Here is a 25926-nt window from a genome sequence, read left to right on the forward strand (position 1 = left end):
CTTCATTCCCTCTACAAGGATCGAAAAATGTTGATCCTTTCCATCAACGTATTGCAAAATATTTGTTTAAATCCATATATATCAGAGTGAGCCAGAACAGATTTTTAGTTTAGTTTAGAGATGCAGTGCGGAAACAGGCCCTTCGGCCTATCGAGTCCACACCGACCAGTGATCCCCGCACATTGACACTATCCTACACACACTTGAGACAATTTACATTTATACCAAGCCAATTAACTTTCAAAATCTGTACGTCTTTGAAGTGTAGGAGGAAACCGAAGATCTCGGAGAAAACCCACGCAGGTCCGTACAAACTCCGTGCAGACAAGCACGTGTGGTCAGGATCAAACCCTGGTCTCTGGCGCTGTAAGGCGGCAGCTCTACCCGCAATGCCACCATGCAACCATGATTGTGGTACACTGCTAGAAGCAAACGTGATCTATTTATAGTAGAGTGTATGTATGCATGTCACTGTTTGCACACCTGAATACAGGGTGTGTGCATCTGGCTGACTCTATGCTTGTGACCTTACATTTCTGTGCATCTCTGCATGCCTATGTGTAGGTGTGTGTTCCTTTATTTACATATCTTTATGTCTGTGAATCTGTCCATGTACATATCTCTATGTGTATTCTGTGTTCATTGGTATATGTCTCCTTACATGCATTATTTTATGCCTGTATGCGTGTAAACTTGTTTCCATTTGTGCGTGCTGTGTTTTGTACATGTACGTGTCTCTCTCTCTCTCTCTATATATATAGAAAACAACGAACTGCAGATGCTGGTTTACACAAAAGGATGTAGAGTCCTGGAGTAACTCATCGGGTCAGGTAGCATCTCCGGAGAACATAGATAAGTGACATTTCAGACTGAAGAAGTGTTTTGACCCGAAACATCATCTATCTATGTTCTCCGGAGATGCAGCCAAACCCACTGAGTTACTCCAGCACTTTATGTCTCTCTCTATATATATGTCATTGTACTTCTGTGCATATGTTCTGGTTGCACATTTCTGCAATAGTTAGTGTGTGTGTGAGAGCGTGCGTGTGTGCAAGGGCGTGCGTGTGTGTACAATTGCGTACGTGGGTGCATGGGTGTGTGCATTTGCATGCATGGGTGCATATGTGTGAGCATTTGCATGCGTGCGTGCATGTGAAAGGGAGTATGTGTCACTCCTTGCAGTTGTGTTTCTCTGCACATCTGTGCGGGACAGGCAGCATCTCTGGAAAGGAATAGGTGACGTTTTGGTCGAGACCATTCTACATAATCCAGCATTTTTTTGTGTCTCTCTTTGGTTTAACCAGCATCTGCAGTTCCTTCCAACACATCTGTGTGCATGTGCCTGTCTCTGTTTATGTTTTGTGTGTGTGCATTTCTGTGTACCATTCATCAAGTTATTACCTGGAGGCAATGGCTACAGTCCATGATTCTTGGCAAAGCCCCACTGACGTCACGAGTTTGGCAGTCTCTTCAGCAGCTACTCCTGTTCAGCACACAACACATGATGTGACCACCCTTCACATATATGCACTGATGGTCACATTAAAGGCACATCCCCTTAAAGCTGCCTTTTCAGTTAATCAAATGGGGTGTTCTAGCTTAAATGAATCATTGCCATCTGTCAGTTCAATGAGACTGAGCAGTGAAATGTAAAGGATTATATTGAACACAATCAAATTCTGATTTTAAATAACAAGGAGACAAGAGTCAAGAATGTTTTATTGTCATATGTTCCAAAACGGAACAATGAAATTCTTACTTAAAGCTGCACAGCAGATATGGGTATCTGGGACACTATTGACTGGTGAGGGTTGAGTTTCCACACTGTATTACTCAGTTACTTTTTATGGCTCTATGTAGATGTCGTACTCTGTAAACACCGCAATAAACACCAAAATAAATCAAAACATTCCATTTGTGACTTGAAGAACCCGCAGTGAACTGAATGGAATTTTCATTGGGATGAAATCGATGTGTAAAAATTCAACTAAAATGATAGTGGCAGAAAACAACATCACCTGCCACTGAGGGAAATGAGACAAGGGAAATAATAATGTAAAAACAAAGAGCTACAGAAGCTGGTTTATACAGTAGGACACTGCGTAATCCCACAAACCTGACTTCAGCGCTCTGCGTCCTTTAAGGGCAAATATTTGATGGTCACTTAGAAGTTGCATCATGATGGCATCCCACATACAGATGGAAGTAGAGGTGGTTGGTAGAATTCAGAGACCATTTACCAGGCACTGTTTCCCCCCCCTCCCCCCCCCCATTATAATGTGTGGGCGTGTGTACGTGTGTACGCGTGTGCATGTGCATGTGCACACTTGTGCTCAAATGTACCATTGGCCATTCACATAACACCATCTGCAAACGTACAGCGGGATATAATGGGACTGTAACAAAGGGCATCTGTTTCCATTAGAAAATCAATCCAAGCTCAGTTCAGTATCTGGCCAAGCATTTTATGTCCTTATGCTCCAGAATAGATGATTTTCTCATTTAATTTTATTGACACAATGCATTTCTCAAGTGGCTAGTTCTGTGCTGATTAATGCCCTGGAGCTAACCATATGGCCTCGGTGATCTTGGTCAGCTAAACACTGGGTCATCTCAGTACCATCCTGACATGGCTTGCTCCAGCACCTTGTCAGTCCATGGCTTCACCAGAGAGACGCAAACTCTCTACTTGATGTTCATCGTCAGAGACTTGAATGTGAACGAGTGAGTGCAAGGCGTCAAAGCAAAAATGACAGAAGCTATTGTCAACCCAAGGGAAGAAGTGATGGGTGTGTGGTGCAAAACCTCTGCAAAGTGACCTCTGCAGAACTGACAGGGTCTAACTGGGGAAGGGAGGCCTGATCTCTGTTAACATGTCATCCTCTCTTCTGTTCTGGATCACCCTCATGGTTTGAAACATCTCTATTGCACAGTCAACAGAAGACAGGGACAGTTTGGGAAGGGGAGGGGAGCAGAAGGAAATTACCAGCTTCACCACTGTGCCATCATGGGGTGAAGGTGAGAACATTTGCCCACAGGCCCAATGCTGAAGAGAGGACAGACCTTCCAGGAGAGGTGAAATGGCAGCATTCAAAGAGTGCTTTAAAACCCTCAAAACATTTGATTTTCCATTAGGTTTGTGCAACCACTCCTGTTCCTGCCAAGGTTTGGTTTCAGATGAAATAAGTTGGACTCTTAAACCAGCATTTTCTTTATTGGGTGTCCCTTGTTAAAGTTTATTGTACAAAGGAAAGCACTAATCTTCCCTTCTCTGTGGCTGCTCATGGTCAAACTATTCAGGATATCTGCTGTTCAAAGATAAGTCCAGTAACACAAAGGGTTGATTGTGGGAAGTTTGAAACCTGATGCGAGTCCTCAGTGACGAGACAGCATCGCTTCTCATTCTTTTGTAACCTGAAATCTCGCCACGTTGAAGCGATGTAAATAAAACTGTCAGGCCGGGAGAATTGTATCTAGTGACCAGGGAGGGAAATGCACTGGTCAATAGAAGCTTACGGCAGCTGGACAGCAGACTCGGAGATGGAGTGATAAAGAGGCACACAGCATGTGTGCAATTGGCAAGAGTGATTCCCACAGAGAGAAAAATGAGCAGCCATCTTTTGTTCATCTGGAAATGGGTTGAGCTGATCAGGTAAAGATGGGCTGAGATCCTGTTACATGTTCTGTTGAGATTTTGATCTGTAAACGCTGTTTTCCTCAGACGGCCATAACAAAAGCTGCTGCTCTGTGCAGAAACCCATGACGAGCTTCACCGTCACTGTCTGCCTCCATTGAGAGGGAGCTCCCAAGGTATGGAAGGTTTGCCTTGCTGTGATACCACTACTCACTCCAGCCAGCTTCCCATTGGAGTGGAGTTGGATTCCTGAGTCTCGTTGCGGCCCTTCATTGTTGCAAGGAGCTGTGGTTTTGTATGACGGGAGGGTTTGTTATTTTGCACACCTTTTACTGTACGACACAGTCCCTCATGTGCTTCGCTGGATGAGACAACAATGACGAAGCTCAACTTCAAAGTGTACACATACATAAGCATCATCTGGGCACTGCAGACCAATGTCTGAAGTTGGAGTTATCTTAGTTCAAATGTGGGGTTGACCACAGGTAAATTGAAGTTTCCTATTTAACTCTTGGGCTAACTCCACCCCAATGGGAAGCTGGTTGGAGGTGAGTCCTGGTGTCACAGCAAGGAAGATTGAGAAAACGGTTGGCGTCCTCCTGCCTTCACTGTCCTCCCTCTCTCCTGCTTTTCAGTCTGTGCCCCATGTCCCTCAAGCACCAGCTCAGCAGCCTTTCCTTCCTCCAGCATTGGATTTCATGTCTATGCAGTGTACAGCATGCCAGGGTGCAGCCTCTGCCCCGGATGGATGTGAGCACTTATGAAGGTCTTATAGCTCTGATGCAAATGCAAATTGGTATTAGCAACCACAAAGTAGAAGATCTGATCTGATGAAGGGTCTCGACCCGAAACGTTACCTATTTCGTTTCTCCAGAGATGCTTCCTGACCCGCTGAGTTACTCCAGCATTTTGTGTCTATTTTAAGTAGAATATAACTCTCGTGCTCTGGCTGATCACACCTGGAAAATGTATGCTGGCTTGGCCTCCATGTGTGTGATATGTAGATCCTTGTAGATGTCCTTGTTGATCCTCGTAGATCCTTGTAGATGTCAACAAAATAGAGAGAGTACAGTGGAGATTTACTAGAATGTTGCCTGGGTTTCAGCAACTAAGTTACAGAGATAGGTTGAATAAGTTAGGTCTTTATTCTCTGGAGCGCAGAAGGTTAAGGGGGGACCTGATAGAGGTCTTTAAAATGATGAGAGGGATAGACAGAGTTGATGTGGACAAGCTTTTCCCTTTGAGAATAGGGAAGATTCAAACAAGAGGACATGACTTCAGAATTAAGGGACAGAAGTTTAGGGGTAATATGAGGGGGAACTTCTTTACGCAGAGAGTGGTGGCGGTGTGGAATGAGCTCCCAGTGGAAGTGGTGGAGGCAGGTTCATTGGTATCATTTAAAAATAAATTGGATAGGCATATGGATGAGAAGGGAATGGAGGGTTATGGTACGAGTGCAGGCAGGTGGGACTAAGGGGAAAAAAATTTGTTCAGCATGGACTTGTAGGGCCGAGATGGCCTGTTTCCGTGCTGTAATTGTTATATGGTTATATGGTTATTTAGCTCACCCCAAATGCAATGATCCCACAGCACCAACACATGACGGATGTGGAAATCCATTTTGTTGTGGAAAAGGTCTGGATTATTTAGGGAAAAGCCTTATGAGTATCCTCTTGGGAAATCAGCAATGTGGGCCAGTCCTATGTCCAAGGTGCTTCAACTCAAAATCTAAGTAAATTAAATAATCTCAGAGAATATTGGCTGGGTGATCAGTCTGATGCAACAATGTGCCTCAAACTGGGAACCATGGCAAAGTCAGATTCAGATCATTTGCTATCATATACACCAGAGTGCAATGAAACTTCTTATCCAGATGAAGATGGTATTGATAAATGCAAGGTAAAGTGATCAACAAGATAGATTGATCAATCAGGTCAGTAATGACGAATATGATAAACAGAACAATAGATGCGCACGGCAAAATAGTGCAAATACTGTAGCGTCATATGAAGCATTGCAACAAAAATATGGTGCAATAACAGAACAATCAAATGAGTTGAGAGTAAGAATATATGGAAGTATTTCTAGGGAAGGGGTGTGAAAGAGGTGTAGGAAGGAACTGCAGATGCTGGTTCATACCTAAAAATGGACACAAAATGTTGGAGTAACTCAGCAGGTCAGGCAGCATCACTGGAGAAAAATAATAGGTGACAAATTTGGGATGGAACCCTTCCTCAGACTTTCTATGACATTCCGACCCAAAACGTCACCTATTCCTTTTCACCAGAGATGCTGCCAGACCCGCTGAGTTACTCCAGCATTTTGTGTCTCTCTTCCATGTGAAAGAGGTACCTGCTTCAGAAACCTGATAGCCATGGAGCAGAGGCTATTCTTAAGTCTGAATGTGTGGACTTTCAAACTCCTGTATCTTCACCGAGAAGGAAAAATAGAGAAAAGGGATTGGTGGCAGGTGTTCTTGATGATACTTTACAGTCATCCTAATGCAAATGCATCAGGAAGATGAACTGGATGGAAGGAAGTGACTAGCATGTGATGGACTGGGCTGTGTTCACCACTCTCCCCATGTTCAGGCAATCAAGAGCAGAGAGGTTGCTACACCAGGTTAGGGAGCGGGATGTGGGGGGGGGGGGATGGGGGGGGGGGGGGGGGAGAGGGGTGTTGGGGGGAACACACACCAAGATGGAATTTTGTTTATCTGTTCAAATCAGGCATCCAGATAGGAGGGTTTCACCAACCCCACTGCATATCACAAACGTAAGTCTTGGAAAACATGAGCTGACCAACACATTGTTCGCCAGAGAAGCCCAAGTGAGATGTGGCATCTCTAAAGACTTATGAGGCAGGAAACTCTTGACTGAAGGGGATAACTGAGCCTCCTTCTTTGAGGTCCATGAGACTCACCAAGATGCCAGTCATTGCCACAATGATGCCCCCCCCCCCCCCCCCCCCCCCCCCCCCCCCCCCCCCACAATGCTGTAAGTACTAAGGCAAGTGTCAACTGAGCATCAGAGCAATGAATTCCCATTAGTTGCAGAACACTAGCCAGATTGCAGACAGTTCTGAAACCGCCCAGTCAGATCTTGTGTAATCGGCAGTACGTCACTTTAAGTTAGAGGAGAAACACCAAAGCAGAACAATATGCTCTTGACTATTCAATGAAATCTGTGGGTCACACCCAAAATCTTCAATTTCAGCCATTATGGTTAAGAATGGGTGACGCACAAATACTGATGCCATTTTCCGATACTAGAAAACCATCAGACATACTAACGTGAATAGCACGTGAAGTGCCGTGTCCAATCGCCCAGAATAATCTGTATATGAAAGACATGTACTCGTTGATCAGATTTCCACACAGCATTGTGTTACTTCGCAAGTAAATACACAGAATTGCATGCTACGAGAGCAGATTAAATCACAATGCAATGTTTAACATTGCCAGATAGCTTCGGTTATTTTCCAGCATTAGAATAAGGCGAGGTTCCAAAGTCCTTATGATATTTTGTAAAGAGTTCTTTCAGCTGGGCCTGCTGATTAGCTTTCTAAATAAACCCCTTGTTCTTCACAAGGCCCGGGTTCCAGAGTGTGTTGTTCAAGGGTGTTGACTAGCATCTGTTGCCTCGCCCAAGTGAAGTGGTGGCAAGATTACAAGAGGGCCTAATCATGCTCTCACCCATCATCCATGCACAGAGGTTAACATCGCACGGATGTTTACACCAGGATGTATGATGGATAGTTAACCTTAATGCCCCTGTCCCACTTAGGAAACCTGAACGGAAACCTCTGGAGACCCAAGGTTTCCGTGCACTTCCCGGAGGTTGCAGGTGGTTGCCGGAGGTTGCAGGTAGTGGAAGCAGGTAGGGAGACTGACAAAAACCTCCGGGAACCGTACGGAAACCTTGGGTGGGGCGCAAAGTCTCCAGAAGTTTCTGTTCAGGTTTCCTAAGTGGGACGGGGGCATAAGCTCAGCAACTGGAATGAACATGGAAGGTGGAAACCATTTATACAGCAACTAAGGTCATAACAAAGCACTTTCTGATCAATGAAGCACATTTGAAGTGTTGTCAGCATTAGAATGTAGAAATGGGGCAGCCAATTCTCACTGAACAATCTCCCACAAAAACAGAAAATGACACGGAAAATGTGTCCATTTGTTCTCGAAGAATTTGTCATTGTGCGAATGAAAATCCTGGACAGATTAATTTTGCACACTTTCTGGGCCAATAATGCCTGTAGGAAATTCATCCCCTCGTCTTTTTCTGGGTTCAAAATCCACATCTGGCTCTGGATGCTGCCTGTGTGGAGTTTGCATATTTTCCCGGTGAATGAGTGAGTTTCCTCCGTGCGCTCCAGTTTTCCCTCCACCTCCCAAATATATGCAGGTTAATTGGTCACTGTAAATTGCCCCTTGTATATGGGGGTGAGCGTAGGATGTGGGGGAAATTGATGAGAATATGGGAAGATCAGTGTCAATGAATGGTGATGGTGGGCATGGACTCAGAGGGCCGAAGGGCCTGTTACCAAGCTGTAAGACTGTGGTTCACTTTTCATGGGATTTTTGTATTGTGAGCTGCAGAGCAAAACGTCCCCCAAATGATGTTAGCAGTCGAACAACATGTAGAAATCATCTGGAGTGAACCCTTCAAACACATTGGTCTGAAAAATATCAATGCATCTGAACACTTGCTCCCAGAGACTGATGTACAAAAACACACAGACGTCTTGCGCCTTCCTTAGCTACAATTTATCACCTTTTGATTAAAAAAATTGACTTTCTGTTTTCAGAATTAAAATGAATAACTTCACATTATTCCACGCTATGTGTATATCTGCCGACCCAACTTCTAAATCACACTGCAGTCTCTCAGCATCATTCTCATAGCACAGGAATAAATGCACCCCCCCCACTTCCCCAGGTGTGTCATTTGCAAATGAGGAAAAGTTGCATTTGGTCCATCATCCAAAATGTTGATATTAATGATTAATTGCTGGGGCAGGACATTGATCCTTACAAAGCCTGACTAGCCACTGCCTGCCATCCAAATAAAGGTCCTACTCTCTGTTTTCTGATTGTCACCAACTTCTCAATCTATGCCAGTACATTCCCTATGCCTCCTGATCCCATGTGCTTTAATTTTACACCTTATTCTCTGTCAGACCACATCAAAAGAATGTCCAAATGCACCACATCCACTGATTTGCATATTCATGAGCTATATCATCTAAATCTTCAGTAGATTTCATAAGCATCATTTCCCTTTCATAAACCCATGCAGATTTTATCCTTCCCCATCAATACATTCCCAGTGTTCTGTTATTGCATTTCCCCGACTGAACTTAGACTTATTAGAGTCACAGAGTCATTCAAGATGGAAACAGGCCTTTCGGTCAACTCATCCATGCCGACCAAGATGCCCCATCTATGCTGGTCCCAGATGTCTGCATTTGACCCACATCCCTCCAATCCTTTCCAATCCATGTTCAGTCCAAGTGTCTTTTAAATGTTGTTGTTGCACCTGCCTCAACCAGTGTCTCCATCTATATTCCCACCACCCCCTGAGTGAAAAGGTGCCTCAGGTTCCTATTAAATCTTACCCCTCTCACCTTAAACCTATGTGCTCTGGTTCTTGATTCCCCTACCCTGGGTAAAAGACTGTGCATTCACCCCCTCAATTCCCTTCATGATTTTATGCACCTCTGTAAGATTACCCCTTAGGCTTCTGTGCTCCAAGTAATAAGGTCCTTGTTTGCCCAACCTCTCCCTGTGCCTCAGGCCATCGAGTCTGGGAAACATCGTTGCAACTCCTCTCTGCACCCTTTCCCATTGTTCTGGTATTTCCTGTTTCTACATTTCCTCATTTTTTGAACTAGTAGAGCAGCACGTGCCACTGTGCAATCAGCATGAACCGCTCCAGAGTCACTACGTTTTTGGAAAATGACCACGATTCCATCCACTATTTCCAGTGCAAATTCCATAATCTTTCACAATTCCCCACGGCCTGATAGTCAACATCTGGGATGAAGATGCTCAGACTCTGGGCCAATCTGATCAGCCTTTAGCCCAATTGATTTCCCCAGCACTGCCTCAGGTGATTTCCATTCTTTCCTCCATTTTTCTAGGTTCTTTGTTCCCTAACATTCTTGGGAAGATAATTATATCTACGGCGGTCACGGTGGCGCAGTGGTAGAGTTATTGCCTTACAGTGAATGCAGCGTCAGAGACCCCGGTTCGATCCCGACTACGGGTGCTATCTGTATAGAGTTTGTACGTTCTCCACGTGACCTGCGTGGGTTTTCTCCGAAATCTTTGGTTTCCTCCCACACTCCAAAGACGTACAGGTTTGTAGGTTAATTGGCTTGGTAAATGTAAAAAATGCCCCTGGTGTGTGTAGGATGGTGTTAATGTGTGGGAATCACTGGTCGGCACGGACCCGGTGGGCCGAAGGGCCTGTTTCCACGCTGTAAACTAAACTAAATTAAACTATGTTGCAAGAATCCTAAGTGTCATGCTTTAAATGGAAACATGTTCCACTTCTCTTGAATCTAGCAATATTCTATCGACTAATCTGATAGACTTCTCCAAACCTCCCTTGCAAATCTATGACAATTATCCCATGAAGGTGCCTTTAGCCACTTGACAAAAAACGTGGGTACAACAAAGAATATTTATCAGTTACTAATGAGAGATTGCTATTTGTTTGCCAAGGACTGTTATTTGTTTGGCAGGGGGATCAAAAGCCTGCAATTCCAATCGAACAAACTTGTGCAGAAGCTTTGCACAAAATAAATAATGGAAATCAGATCTCTCCTACAGTGGAAATGGGGAAGTTATTGTTCTGGAAAGCATGGCAGAGAAACAAAGAGAAGCCATTTCGAAGAACCCACAACATCATTTATGTTCCTTGAACTGAACTAGCCAAGCAAGTCCAATAACACATTTTCTCGTTGTAATATATCTTAACATAATGGCCTGTGCAAGATAAAAGTGCAGCTTTTCAATCATGTTTTGTGTGTCCTTATAAAGCACTTTAATTGTGCCGTTGGAGGACAAGGTAAATTATTGAAGCCACACAATTTAATTTCCTGCTCAATCTACTCCAAGTTTTAAATTGCAGTGGGGTGTTTCTGTATGGCCTGCCACGGACCACCAAGTCCAATCCAACCTCGGTGGGAGTTCAGTCCGATCTCACCTCCTGCTTCACATACAATCGCAAGTAACACACCCTCGTTTTTATTTCATCCACATAATTGGCCTCCAGAATAATAGGAACAGAACAATAAGGAGCAAAGTTCCCTGTTTTCTTGGAACATATTTTATTTAATAAAATAACGTCCGATTAAATGTCCATGTGTAATACACCAGTTTTCAATGGTGTAATCAACAGTGCGTTCAGCAGTACAATACAGTAATGTTATTCAATGAACAAGGGAATCGTTCTATTCTACTCCTGTCTACTACTAAAGTACTCCTGAAGTTTTATAGAAATTAATTTTCCTTCTAGACACAAAATACTGGAGTAACTCAACGGGACAGCCAGCATCTCTGGAGAGAAGGAATGGACGTTTCGGGTCAAGACCCTTTTTCAGATTGATGGAAATATTAATTTTCCTTGTAACCTTTGCTGACTTTATTCATAGAATTATTTTTCAGCTGCTGCATTAGTTTATTAGGAGGATTTTTTTTAAGCTGAAATTTGTACTTACTCTCAAAAGCATGAATCCACGTTTCGATGTGAATACAATAGACTCCTGGTACCATGTCCATGCTACCACTTGTACTGTTGCTGGTTTCTACCGAAGATAGACAGACATTTCTGGAGTAACTCAGTGGGTCAGGCAGCATCTCTGGGGAAAAAGAATAGGTGATATTTCGGGTTTGAAGAAGAGTCGTGACTCGAAACATCACCTATTCCTTTTCTCTAGAGATGCTGCCTGCCCCACTGAGCTGCTCTAAACATTTGTCTATCTACCACATCTACTGTTGGAGTACAGTGTAAAGTGATGACAAGCCCAGGGTTCCTTTGCCTAATGTATTCCTATGCACCTTCTCATGATGGAATCAAGTAATCAGACTGATTTTCATTTCTTCCTACTGGCAGAGGGATACTCAGACTAATTATATCATCCAACTTTTTTCAAATGTATGTTCCATGGCTTAAGTGATCTGTAAGTGGAGGATAAATTCCAATATAAGCTAACAAGAGGAGAGAGTAACCCACATCCATGATATTTAGTGGTGAACTAATCTGCCGTCACTTGTTCTTTATGGAGCCATATGACTCTAGTTGAGCCATATGACTCCATATGATGCTGTAGAGCTGTTGCATCACAATGCCAGAGACCTGGTCTCAAACCTGACCCCAGGTGCTGTCTGTGTGGAGTTTGCACATCCTACGTGGGTTTTCTTCAGAGTGCTACAGTTTCCTTCTACAACCCAAAGACGTGTGGGGTTGTAGGTTATTTGGCATTTGTAAATTGTGCCTCATGCTTCGGGAGTGGATGAGAAAATGGGATAACATAGATATTGGTGTAAATGGGCGATCGATATTCTGTGTGGGCTAGGTGGGCCAACGGTCCTGCCTTCATGTTGTATCTTTCAATAAATGTAATCAATCAATAATATTGTCATGTACAAAATCATGAGAGTGGAAAGACACACAGAGTCTCTCGCCCAGAGTAGGGGAATCGGGAACCAGGGGAAATAAGTTTAAGGTGGGGGGGGGGGGGGATTTAAGAGGAATCTGAGGGGTAACTATTTGCACACAGAATGTGATGTGTGTATGGAACGAGCTGCCAGGGGAGGTAGTTGAGGTAGGTAGTATCACAAGGTGTAGAATATTTTGTCAGTTCGCCAATTGCCATTTCTCATTCGATCATATAAATTAAAAGTTATTCAGCTGAGCAACTTTTAGTACTGAACATTTATATTACACCTTTAACAAAGATCTAGTGGGGGAGGGGGGGTGAGAAACAATTGCAGGAGTCAGGACAGGTAAATAAAATATTGGTCATGGTGAGCTTCTTTGACTTCTTGAAAGCAGTGGAGCAGATCAGATGTTCCAGAGATCTAGGGAGGGATGTCTACAGGTGCAAAACGCACTGCCACTATTATTGTAGTTTTACTGAGGTTAATGTACAAAGGAATCAAGGATAGGACTGTGCAAAGAGTAGTAGCGCAAGGTCACTACATCAACCACGCCTGGGTCAGGTCTTGAGAACCAACTTTCATCGGTAAGAATATTAACACACTTTGCCTAACAGATATACCATCTGAACAATGATAGTGCACAGGTTAAGCTATTGGGATAGTAACTAGAGTTATGAACTATTAATCCAGGGGCAATAAATTCAAATCCCACCGTAGCATCTTTTTGCCAGAATGCTGCCTGGATTAGAGGGTTTCAGCTACAGGGAGAGGTCAGATTGACTTGGAGAGTTTTGTCTGGAGTCGGACATTGAAGGGAAACTTGATATAAGTATATAAAATTACAAAAGGCATAGATAGGGTAGACAGTCAGAACCTTATTCCCAGGGTGGAAATGTCCAACACCAGAGGGTATATCTACAAGGTGAGAGGGAGAACGGTTAATGGAGATGTGTGGGGCAAGATTTTTACACAGAGAGTAGTGAAGGTCTGGAATATATTGCCATGGGTGATGGGGGAGGCAGATATAATAGTGGCGTTTAAGAGGCTGTTAGGCACATGGAAGTGCGGGGAATTGCTTGGATCGTGTGTAGACAGATGAGATCATTTTAACTGGCATCCTGTTAGGCACATGGAAGTGCGGGGAATTGGTTTTGAGTCTCCCCTATCTGTACCTCTCATCATTTTATATACTCCCATCAAGTCTCCCCTCAACCTCCGATGTTCCAGAGAAATTCTCAACCAACAGTAATAAGCAAAGAACCACAAATGAATGGATGGCTGAATAGGGTCACATGGGGGAAGGCTGGAGATCAGGTCAGCAAAAGAGCCACTGATTCTTTGAAATATTATTTTGAACTTATTCCATTCATCCAAGTCGGCCATGATTTCAATCCCACTTTGTATCTGCGAGGCTAATCCATATTTTATATTTAAATATTACATATAATCTCCCTCTCACCTTATATTACATTACATTTCTGCAATTGCATTTCTGTGCATGAGCCTGCAGTGGAGGTAGGAAATTGGCTGCATGCTTTACCAGCAATGACTGTATGGCATTTGCACAGAAATGCCATCCGTATATATGGAGTGCAAGGTGTCATGGTTGGTGAGTGTGAGGAATTTGCAAAGATAAGGCGGCATCATGGCTTAGCTGCCGCTGGTAAAAGGAATGACTGTCCTGCATACTTTGACTAGAATTTATCAAAGTTCTTCTTCACGATATGAATGGGGTTGTTCCAGAAAAGCAATTTGCTTCAGTCTTTACCCTGGGAACAGTCAGATAACAGCCCCAGGTCACACACACTCTGCCAAAGCAAAGTAACAAATCCATTTTTGGTGCTGCTTTAAGAAGAGAGTTAAATATTTTGACTAATAACTTGAGCCAATAAAAGCAGAAAGTACTGGAGACACATCACAGTTCAGATTGAGTTAATGCATCAGGCCAGTGCCTGTTTTTCAGGCACTTCAGATGCAAAATCATCAATCTGAAATGTTAACTCTGCTTCTCTCCCTAGATGCTGCTTGACTGGTTGAGTGTTTCCAGAATTATCTGTCTTTGATTTTAGATTTCCCCTCTTCTGCAGTTAAACTCTAGAGATAAAATAGTCCCGTGTGAATTTGACTTTGTGGAAAACTCTCAAGAGAGATCTCATCTCCATGACAGGGAATCTTTTTCTGGGGGTACATGGAGGGGTCAAACATTTACGGGGAGAAGGCAGGAGAATGCGGTCGAGGGGGAAAAATAAATCAGCCATGATCAAATGGACTTAGCAGAGTAGACTTGATAGGCTGAATGGCCTAATTCTACTCCTATGTCTTATGATCCTATGGCTTGGATGGGTTGGAGATAGGGTTGAAACTCTTGCTGCAATATCGGGTCTCCCAGTGGAACTTCAAACACAGTTAGTCATGATCTCAGTTGGGCGAGAAGCTACCAACCTCTGACATCCACATTTATTAAGTTTATTCAACCTGGGCACCGTTGCCAAAGCCACATTTATTGTCCATGCATAACCTCTCCTGAGTCACTACTAGTTGCATCATAAGGTCTCATATGGGAATGTTCACTGTTGATTGCACTGGTTAATTAATTGATCGGCCTGATAAGATCAGGTTGGTAAATCCTTTTGCGCTGAAGGATCAAAGGGACTTTGATGACAATCTAGTGAATTTGTGCCACCTTTAATAATGATGCCTTTCTTTGAGGATGATGGGTATCACACGATATGGAACATGTGACTATATAGAAAAACATGTTAGAGGAGGGAGTTGAGGCAGCTACTATAACAGCATTGAACAGACATTTGGACAGGAACATGGATTGGAAAGGTTTAGATGGGACTAGCACAGATGGAACATTTTGATCGGCATGGGCACGTTGTGCTGGACGGACTTTTTCTGTGCTGCATGGCTTTATGACTGTATGAACTCTTGTGGCATTGTGGAAAGGTCAGTGTGGGAATGGGAAGGAGAATTAAAGTGTTCAGCAACTGGGAGTTCAGGTAGGTCCAGGTGGACAGAGCGAAGGTGTTCAGCTAAACAATCGGCCCGTGTACATTTGTGTACGTCCACATAGAAGTTGGGCGGTCATGTTGCAGTTGTATAAGATGTTGGTGAGAACGCATTTAGAATATTGTGTTCAGTTCTGGGCACCATGTTATAGGAAAGATATTGTCAAGCTTGAAAGGGTTCAGAAAAGATTTACAAGGATGTTGCCAGGACTAGAGGGTGTGAGCTGTATGGACAGGTTGAGTAGGCTGGGTCTCTATTCCATGGAGCACAGGAGGATGAGCGGAGATCTTATAGAGGTATACAAAATCAGGAGAGGAATAGATCAGGTAGATGCACAGAGTCTTTTGCCCAGAGTAGGGGACCAGAGGACATTCTTTCCGAACTTTTGCTGAACAAGGTTATGAATACCTCAGCCTTTCATGTTGGGTTCCACCATCATTGAGGATGGGATGTTGATAGTGCCTCCTCCTCCTGTTCGCTGCGTAATTGTCCACCACTAACAGATTATAGTAGGTCAGTAGAGTGTCAAACTGATCTATTAGTCCTGAAATCCCTTGACTGTGGCTATTGGATATTTTATTTATTTTGCACAATATAGTCCTGTATTGTAACCTACCCGAGGCTCGCACTTATTTCCTGAATGACTTTCATGTCACCTTTAATACTTAATTCAGTTCTTGTAGGTTGAGCTATCAGTTTTGCACAAACCAACCAATAGACCAAACACTGGTTAATTAGATTGTCTGGAAAGATTTGTTTTTGCCCACAGTTAAAATCGTCTTTTGAGAATAAAACACCATGTCCAAAGATCGCAATTTACATCCTTTGATGCTCTCAACACACACTTCATACGGCACTAATTCTCCCGCAATGTTGGACGGAAATGTTAAAAGTGGTGCCATGGATTTATGAGCCAAACCAGGATGGATCTGTGCCCATTAGGATACAGCCATTACATCAGTGCCACATGGACCATTGTGAAGTACGTTGCCAATTGCTTCCATGGCAGTCAGAGTGCAGTGGCGGAGACAAGGAGGAATAGGCTGGGGAGATGAGACACAGAACTCTCTAATGTGTCAGAGACCCTTGCCATCCCCCAAGCAATGAATGGGTCCAATGGGCCCCCATGCTATTAGTAACCCTACACCACTGTAAACCTGTGATTACTGACCCAGTCCACAAGGACATAAGGTCATAATTGATAGGAGAAGAATTAGGCCATTCAGCCTATCAGTCTACTCTGCCATTTTCATGGCTGATCTATCTCCCCCTCATAACCCCATTCTCCTGCCTTCTCCCCATAACCCATGACACCCGCACTAATCAAGAATCTATCCACCTCTGCCTTAAAAATATCCATTGACTTGGCCTCGACAGCCTTCAATGGCAAAGAATTCCAAAGATTCACTAAATAAATTCCTCCTCATCTCCTCCCTAAAGGAATGTCCTTTAGTTCTGAGGCTATGACCTCTAGTCCAAGATTCCCCAACTATTGGAAACATCCTCTCCTCATCCACGATATCCAAAATTTAAAAATCAGACTGTGCTCAGTGAAGACTTCAGATATCTCAGACTCCTGCCACCTGCTGAAGTTTTCAGATTACCTTCTTGAGTGTTGTGGGCTTATTCACCTGCACCTACAAGACTAGGGAGTTAGTAGTGGTTTTTTGGAGAAGAGGAACACCCCTGTCCCCTGTCTCCATCAATGGTGTGGATGTGCAGTTTACCAGGGAGTACAAATACCTTGGAGTGTACCTGGACAGTAAACTGGACTGGTCCAGGAATGCTGAGGCCCTGTACAAGAAGGGACAGGTCCAGCTGCAGTCAGATGCTGCAGATGTTCTACCAATCGGTGGTAACCAGTGCTATCTTCTTTGCTGCCGTGTGCTGGGACAGCAGGGTGTGGACGCCCTTAGGATTGACAAAATCATCAGGAAGGCTGGCTCCATCCTGGGGGTGGATTGGTTTCATGGGAGGTGGTCTTGGAGGGGAAGATGCTCCTCAAACTGCCGAGCATCTTGGATAATACAGCTCGCCCGCTCTGTGACACACTGGTCAACCTGAGGAGTACCTTCAGCAACAGACTGGTTCCACCTAGATGCAGGACAGAACGCCACAGGATATCCTTCTTCACTGTGGCTATCAAATTGTTCAACTCCTCCCCCTTCTGTCGTGGGGTAGACTGACACTAGCACTATCCTACACACAAGGGACAATTTACAATTTTACCGAAGCCACTTAGCCTACAAACCTGCACGTCTTTGGAGTGTGGGAGGAAACCGGAGCACCCGGAGAGAACCCATGTGGTCAAAGGGAAAACGTACAAACTCTGTACAGACAGCACCCGTAGTCAGGATCGAACCCAGCTCTCTGGCACTGTAAGGCAGCAACTCTACCATTGTGCCACCTTGCCGCCCTTCACAATGGGCAAACATCAACCACGCTGAGGGGAATTGTGTTTGCAGGCCCTTATCAAGATGGTTGTAAAATCAGGTGGAAATGACGCTAGCACCATCAAACGTTAGATAGCTTTTATGTATAAATTACATGACAAGACAAGAGTCAATTTAATTGTCATTTGGACCCCTTGAGGTCCAAACGAAATGCCATTTATGCAGCCATACATTACAACAAATGCAACAATAGGTCCAATTTGTAAGGAAAAAATTGTTTGCAGTTATATATATATATATATATATATATATATATATATATAACTGCAAACAATTTTTGTATATATATATATATATATACAAATATTATATATATATATATTCATTTCTGAAGTTTACTGTGATTTTTCCAAGGCCAGAATATTAGCTTTCCAATGAGTTGATAAATATAATCAAAAAATGTTAAAGAAAAACATGCTTGTGATAAGGAGCCAGAAAACTGATACAATAACCTATGCGACAAGTATTACTTAATTGATCTCCACCCTAAAACCACATTGCAACACTGTAAAGACTCCATTTTCAGAGCTGATTATTCATATTCTCACAATGTTTGTTGCTAACAGGCTGGAATATTTATCTTCTGCTCCTTTGAGGCTTTAGACTTTAGACTTTGGAGATACAGCACGAAACTGGCAATATGACCCACCGAGTCCACGCCAACCAACGATCCCCGTACACTAACATTATCCTACACACTAGGGCCAATTTTGCAATCTTACCAAACCAAATTGACCTATAAACTTGTATGTCTTTGGAATGTGGGAGGAAACTGGAACACCTGGAGGAAACCCAATGCGGTCACAGGGAGAATGTACAAACTCCGTACAGACAGCGCCCAAAGCCAGGATCGAACCTGGGTCTCTGGCACTGTAAGGCAGCAATTCTAACGCTGTACCTTTATAGGGCGCCTATTTCAGTGTTTAAAATGCAGCATGTGCTTGCCCAGTTTCTACCCCTGCTTGCGATCAGTGCTCACTGATGGCTGTGCCTATAAAGTAGTTTCTTTGCAAATGGCGAAAGTTTTATACCTATATTAAGAACATGAGGGTAACCAAGGAGAAGGTAGAACCGCTCAAGAATCAAGAATGAATTTGTATTTGGAGTTTAGAGATGTAGGCGAGGTACTAAATAACTACTTCTGTTTTCACCAAGGAGAGGGGCATGCAGTTCAGTGAGAGTGTGGAGAATACTATTATGAAAGGACAGTCAAGGATTAAGAAGGAGGATGTGTTGGGGCTCTTAAAGACCATTAAGGTGGATAAATCCCCAGAGCCTGAAGGGATTTATCCCACGTTATTGAGAGAGGTAAGGAAGGAGATTCAGGATACCTTGACGAAGATCTTTGCATCTTTTTGAGCCACAGGCAAGTACCGGAGGACTGGAGAGTAGCTAATGTTGTTCCTTTATTTAAGGAGGAAAGTAGAGAGAATCCGGGGAATGATGTCGGTGAGTCTCGATGACCAGCGAGTGGTGAGGAAGCTATTGGAGAGTGTTTTTTGGGATAAGATTTACTCCCATTTGGAAGAGAATGGGCTAATTAGGAACGTCAGTTGGCATTTGATAAAATCCCCCATGGTCGGCTGATATGAACAATTAAGATGCACAGGATTAACAGTGACTTGGTCATATGGATCCAGAACTGGTTTATTGATACACGACAAAGGGTAAATGGTGGAAGGACAATATTCAGGCTGTAGGTCTGTGACTAGTGGAGTTCTGCAGGGATCTGTGCTGGGACCTGTTGTTTGTGATATATATATATAAATAAATGAACAATAATGTGAACTGGTTGGTTGGTATGTTTGCAGATGACAATAAAATTGCTGTGGTCGTGGAACACACGGAAGGTTGTCAAGGTGTACAATGGGATATAGATCAGCTTCAGAAATGGGTGGAGAAATGGCAGATGGACATTAAACCGAGCAAATGTGAGATGTTACACCATGAGAGGTCAAATTATGTTTCACTGGCTCGAAGGTGCGTGTTATGTACAGGTGTCATGCGACTGAGATCAGTGTGGCAGTGGGGAAGGGAAGGAGAGGAGGCTGCCTGCGACACTTACTTGTTAAATTAACTTAGACGTTCTTGTACTTCTCCGGCACTAACATCTACCCGGCATGTGGAAAATTGCCAAATACATTCAGTCCACAAATTGCAGAACAAATCTAATCTCTGCAATTACTACTCCACTGGTCTACTCAGTGGGGGTGGAAGGGATTACCCACAATGTTGCTCACCCATGGCTCAACATTGGTCAACTTGGGCTTTGCCAAGGACATTCAGTCCCTAACCTCAGTAAAGCCTTGGCCTTGTGGACGGACCAAAGTGCAACATTTTATTATCATGTGACCAATGTGGGAACTGGGGAAAACTGGCAGCTTGGTGCAACTCATAGAAAGTGAGCTCAGTCTACCTGTTGGAGGTCAATCATGTCAGCCCCAAGACAAGTTCTCAAGAGTTGTTTGGGCCATATGAACATGATATTAAGACATATGAACCAGTGGCAGGAGTCAGTCATTAGCTTCCACTGTGTCTGCGCCTCCATTAAATCAGGCCGCAACTGATATCTTACCTCAGTCCTAATAGCTGGCACTTACCCCATATTCATTGAATCGCATCATGTCTAAAAATCTGTCACCTCCTGTCTGAATACACACAGTAACTTTCAGTAAATAAATTTCATCTCATCTCTAACTTGAATGGCTGAACACATTTTATTTTGGATTTCCAGAACCTGCTGTATTTTGAATTTGATTCCCTCAACTGGAAGTTCTCACTGGAACCATCCATTATCTTGATTAAACCGCAGAATTGATGGGAATGTAGGGAGACAAAATGGGGTTAGAGGAAGGTTAGTGTCAATGGCTGCTTTGTGGTAAGTGTGGACTCAATGGGCCGAAGAGCCTGTATCAATGCTGCATGACTCCAGAAGGTTAACACAATAAAGCTAACGTTGGTCGTAAACTTAACCCGTTTGCTGTGAAAACGTTCACCTATTCTTGTTTGGTAAACTTAACCTTTTGAGCTGGATGTTAAAGATTCCAATTAAACCATAGTCCAAGATTTTTTTTCTTCTGACCATTTTTATCAATTATAAGGATCGGTGCCCGAAATCGAAAACATTCTGAGTATAAGAAATAAACAGGACACAGAAATAAATTAAATGCACTGAAGTGCTGGCTGTTATTGAGGCATGGTTTCACGCTACTTATAATCATAAATAAAACAAGAGCTAAATGTACCAGGTTACAAAGTCTTCGAAAAGGATTGGGAAATTGTTGGTGGAGGAGGAGTGGTTTTATTGATTGAAGATACAATTATAACAAAGAAACGATAGAGGATATGGAAAACAATGAGTGGAATCTCTGTGGTTAGAATTAAGTAATATGAAATTGATTTTATACTGTATTTGAAGATATCTCTAGATATTCTGATAATAGCAATAAAGTGCCAGTTTGTATTAATCTAGAGATTAGAAAGAAGGCAGAATTATTTTAAACTTAAATGCCATCAATTTATATTTTGTGCCGTTGAATGAAGTTTGTTGCATCCAACAAAAAATTGCAGAATATTGTGCTTTGCATATGTATATAATCCAGTACATTGTAGTTGAAATAAAATTTACCCAGGTAAGGGTTATTCTGGAGACGAATGTTAATACTTCCAGATCCACTTGACCAAATCACAGTATGTATGTATGTTATGTCTGTCACCTATACAAACTCAGAGCCATATATAACGCAGCACAAAAGCTAAAAATAATTCCATTGAAGTGAAACTGGCAGAGAGGTAACGTAATATTAAAAAAATACAACAGAGTTAGACATAAAGACAGATTTTGGCAACACAGTGGCGCAGCATGAGTTGCTGCCGTACAGTGCCAGAGACCCGGGTTTAATCCTGACTACGGGTGCTGTCTCTTTGTACGTTCTCCCCGTGACCTACGTGTGTTTTCCCCGGGTCCTCCAGTTTCCGCCCGCACTGCAAAGACGTATAGATTCGTAGGCTAATTGGCTTGGTTAAATTGTCCCTAGTGTGTGTGTGTGTGTAGGGTGGTGTCAGTGTGCGGGGATCGCTGGTCGGTGCTGACTCAGTGGGCCGAATGGCCTGTTTCCGTGCTGTATCTCCAAACTAAACTAAACTAAACTAAATGGATAAACCTGTAAAAATAAATCTCAATTCTCTTCATTCCCTAGGCGACTGGATGCCAATCACATCTCCATTGTGCCAGCAAGCTGTTTCGACGGCCTGGATTCACTGAGGCACCTGTGGCTGGATGACAATGCTCTGACAGATATTCCCGTCAAAGCCCTGAGCACTTTGCCTTTCCTGCAAGCCATGACCTTGGCACTGAACAGAATTACTCACATCCCAGACAATGCATTTGGGAACCTTTCCAGCTTAGTGGTTCTGTAAGTAAATTCATCTTATTTCACTTTTAAAGATGCACAATAGGACGATTTTTTTTTCCACAATGTTTTCTGCACAGATGCGATCATTACTTTGAGTCCATAGACCAAAGCTGCTCTGAAAGTGCCGTAAAACAACAAACCATTTGACATGTCACGCACACGCAGGCAGTCTGAACAGTTCAAATGAAGGCAGATCTGATCAGCAGGTCCTTAACAATGTTTTGATTCCATGTTCCATATGGATCAAGACAGGTTCAACTTTGTTTAAATTATTTATGAAAATGTTAATGTGATATTCTTGGCAGATGTTTCCTCTAAAATAACAATGGGTTCTGTCATTCAACTTCAATCCTCACTTTTTTCCCCACTTTCAAACATTAATCAATTAGCTTTATGGACTGTTAATCATTAAAGTATTTGTTAATGTAACTGAAATTCCTTACCATTTTATAAGGAAAAGTTCAGTGATAGTTAAAGTTTACTTTTACTTACAAAGAATGAAATATTTTTGTGCTAAACGGAAAATGACTCCATCATTAGTAAACATTGGAATGCCAAATCGAATTTCATTCTAAGATTGGTGAGGCCACATTTAGAGTATTGCGTTCAGTTCTGGGCACCATGTTATTGGAAAGATGTTGTCATGCTGGAAAGGTTACAGAGAAGATTTACGAGGATGTCACCAGGACGAGAGGGTCTGAACTATAGGGAGAGGTTGAGTAGGCTGGCCCTCTATTCCCTGGAGCGCAGGAGAATGAGGGGTGATCTTATAGAGGTTTATAAAATCATGAGAGGAATAGATTGGGTAGATATACAGTCTCTCGCCCAGAGAAGGTAAATCGAGGATCAGAGGACATAGGTTTAAGGTGACAGAGAAAAGATTTAATAGGAATCTGAGGGGGAACTTTTCACACAAAAGGTGGTGGGTGTATGGAACAAGCTGCCAAAGTTGAGGCTGGGACTATCCCAACATTGAAGAAACAGTTAGACATGTACATGGATAGGACAGGTTTGGTGTATGGTGTATGGTGTATGGACCAAACGCAGGCAGGTGGGACTAGTGTAGCTGGGACATGTTGGCCGGTGTGAGTGAGTTGGGCCTGTTTCCACACTGTATCACTCTATGACTCTATGAGATTGACAACAATAAGACATCTGAATGCATTGTCCATATAGAATGATAGAGTGGTACAGAACAGACACAAAACCCTCAGTCCCCCCTCCCCAAGTCCATGCCAACCATCCGTTACTAATAAATTACGAATTAACTATGAAACGCCTTTAGAGAAACTTTGCATGACATATTTCAACTTACACTGTTATAGTCTGGTTACCTGTATAACTGATGTTATTGCACGATTGTTCATTGTATTTATTATTCATTTGTCATGTCGTTGCATTCTTGCGCCTGCAAAAAGCAGTGGCGAGTAAGAAATCAATTGTTCCTTTCCCATTGCATATAATTGAATACATAAAATCTCAAATATCAAAAAGCAACAATAAATTATTTGACCAAAGATATTTTTAACATTGGTCTCTCATCACTAATGACTAAGGAGTAATAGAGATGGTTCCTTGATATAGAACACAGAAGAGTACAGCTAGGAAGAGGCCCTTTGGCCCACAATGAAGTTACTGAAGCAACTGAGGCTCTTAGTTACAGTCATAGTCATAGTTATACAGTGTAGCCTAACTTTCCCACACCGATCAAAAATGCCCCATCAGCACTAGTCCGCCCATATCCCTCGAAGCATTTCCTATCTGCCTACTTGTCCAAATGTCTTTTAAATGTTCCATATATGAAAAGGTTGCCCCTCGGGTCCCTATTAAATCTTTCCCTTCTCACCTTAAACCTATGCCATCTGAATCATTACTCCCCTATTGTGGGTCAAAGATGCGGTGCATCGACCAGTTCTATTTCCCTCACGATTTTATCCATCTCTGTAAAATCACCTCTCATCCTCTTGCACGACAAGGCATAAAATCCTAGTCTACCCTGTAGTTCACGCCCTCAAGTCCTGGCAACATCCTCGTAAATCTTCCCTGCACTCTTAACTCATTGGTCAAAACATTCATGATTTTGATCATTAAAGTAAAGTTGAGGTATTTTATTTTACGCTTGTGTGCAGCAGAGAGTGTACATGAACATTTTAACATTTAATATTCAACTAGGCTGCAGCCAATTCTAATTAGGTCCTCTTTCACAACTGTACTTTATCCAGGTGCAAACTTCACTTATTTAAAGATGCATTCTAAATAAGGTCTTTGTTGAGGAAGATTAAGTGTACCTGTAAAGGTTTAATCTTTGGATAATTTATGCTGTAATGTCACAATGCCTCAGAACATGCTTAACAATTGTTGGGGCATGAATGAACAATGGTTCTCCTGACATAACAACCACTGCTGTACATCACTTAATTAATTCTCCATTACAGCATGTGGTATGAGAAAGTTAATTTAAACAGCTAGCTTAACATACACTTGAATACCAACATACCAAGTTAGCTGCAGAACTGGTGGGACCAGGTCATTTCATTTGGGTAGCAAAGTGACACAGCTGGTAGGGCTGCTGCATCACAGCGCCAGAGACCTGGGTTCAATCCTGACCTCGGGTCTTGTGTGTGTGGAGTTTGCACATTCTCCCCGTGACCACGTGTTTTAAACCTAGTGCTCTCATTTCCTCCCACATCCCAAAGATGTGCATGTTTGTAGGTTAATTGGCCGATGTGGAGTCAGTGGGCCGAAGGGTGTGTTTCCATGCTGTATCCTTCAATTCATGAATCAATTTCTCTATAATAATTATCAGTAATACTTCTAACCATTAGTGGGATATTCAGCTTGAGGAGTACAGCCATCACTATTAAGAGATCTGCAGCTACACTGAGATGATTATCAGATGGGATAATATTAAGGAAGATGTATTCTCTTAGAATAAAGGGGAGGCCATTTAAGACTGAGGTGAGAAAAAAGGTTTTCACACAGAGAGTTGTGAATTTGTGGAATTCGCTGCCACAGAGGGCAGTGGAGACCAAATCACTGGATGAATTTAAGAGAGAGTTAGAGAGAGCTCTAGGGGCTAGTGGAATCGAGGGATATGGGGAGAAGGCAGGCACGGGTTATTGATTGGGGACGATCAGCCATGATCACAATGATGGCAGTGCTGGCTCGAAGGGCCGAATGGCCTGCTCCTGCACTTATTTTCTATGTTTCTATGTGTCATGGCATACGACTTTACTGTACTTTAGACATACTTTAGACATCCAACATGGGAACAGGCCACTCTGCCCAACAAGCCCATGCCGCCCACGATCACCCCATTCACTAACATTATCCTACACATTAGGGACAATTTACAATTTTACCAAAGCCAATTAACCTACAAACCTGTACGTCTTTAGAGTGTGGGAGGAAACCGGAGCACTCAGAGAAAGCCCAAACCGTCACGGGGAGAAGGCACAAACTCCGTACAGACAGCACCTGGAGTCAGGGTCGAACCCAGTTCTCTGGCGCTGCATGGCAGCAACTCTACCGCTGCTCACTGTGGAGCACTTAATTCACAGAACTTGTTCTGGTTGCTTCTGGTGTTGATTATGGGCCAGTTAGTTTCCAGGGAGAGCTATCATGTTCCAAAATATACTCTCTAGCAGATTGTTCTTACCCATAGATGCATTAACAGTGAAATCAACTGCGATGCCTCTTTAACAGGTGGGGCTCACCACCTGAAAGAACAGCTGTAAAGGA

At 43.0% G+C, this 25926-nt stretch overlaps 1 protein-coding gene across 2 annotated transcripts in view; it reads left to right on the forward strand.

Moving 5' to 3' along the window:
* LOC129706433 (leucine-rich repeat-containing G-protein coupled receptor 5-like) overlaps window positions 1–25926 on the forward strand; it is a 135916-nt gene that overhangs the window by 78101 nt on the left and 31889 nt on the right. For both annotated transcript variants that reach the window (XM_055650738.1, XM_055650737.1), the window contains exon 5: window positions 21970–22185. In XM_055650738.1, the coding sequence (XP_055506713.1) occupies window positions 21970–22185 (216 nt within the window). The remainder of the gene's footprint in view (window positions 1–21969; window positions 22186–25926) is intronic.

The sequence above is a fragment of the Leucoraja erinacea genome, chromosome 19 (genome assembly GCF_028641065.1).
Source record: "Leucoraja erinacea ecotype New England chromosome 19, Leri_hhj_1, whole genome shotgun sequence".
NCBI classification, from domain to species: Eukaryota; Metazoa; Chordata; class Chondrichthyes; order Rajiformes; family Rajidae; genus Leucoraja; species Leucoraja erinaceus.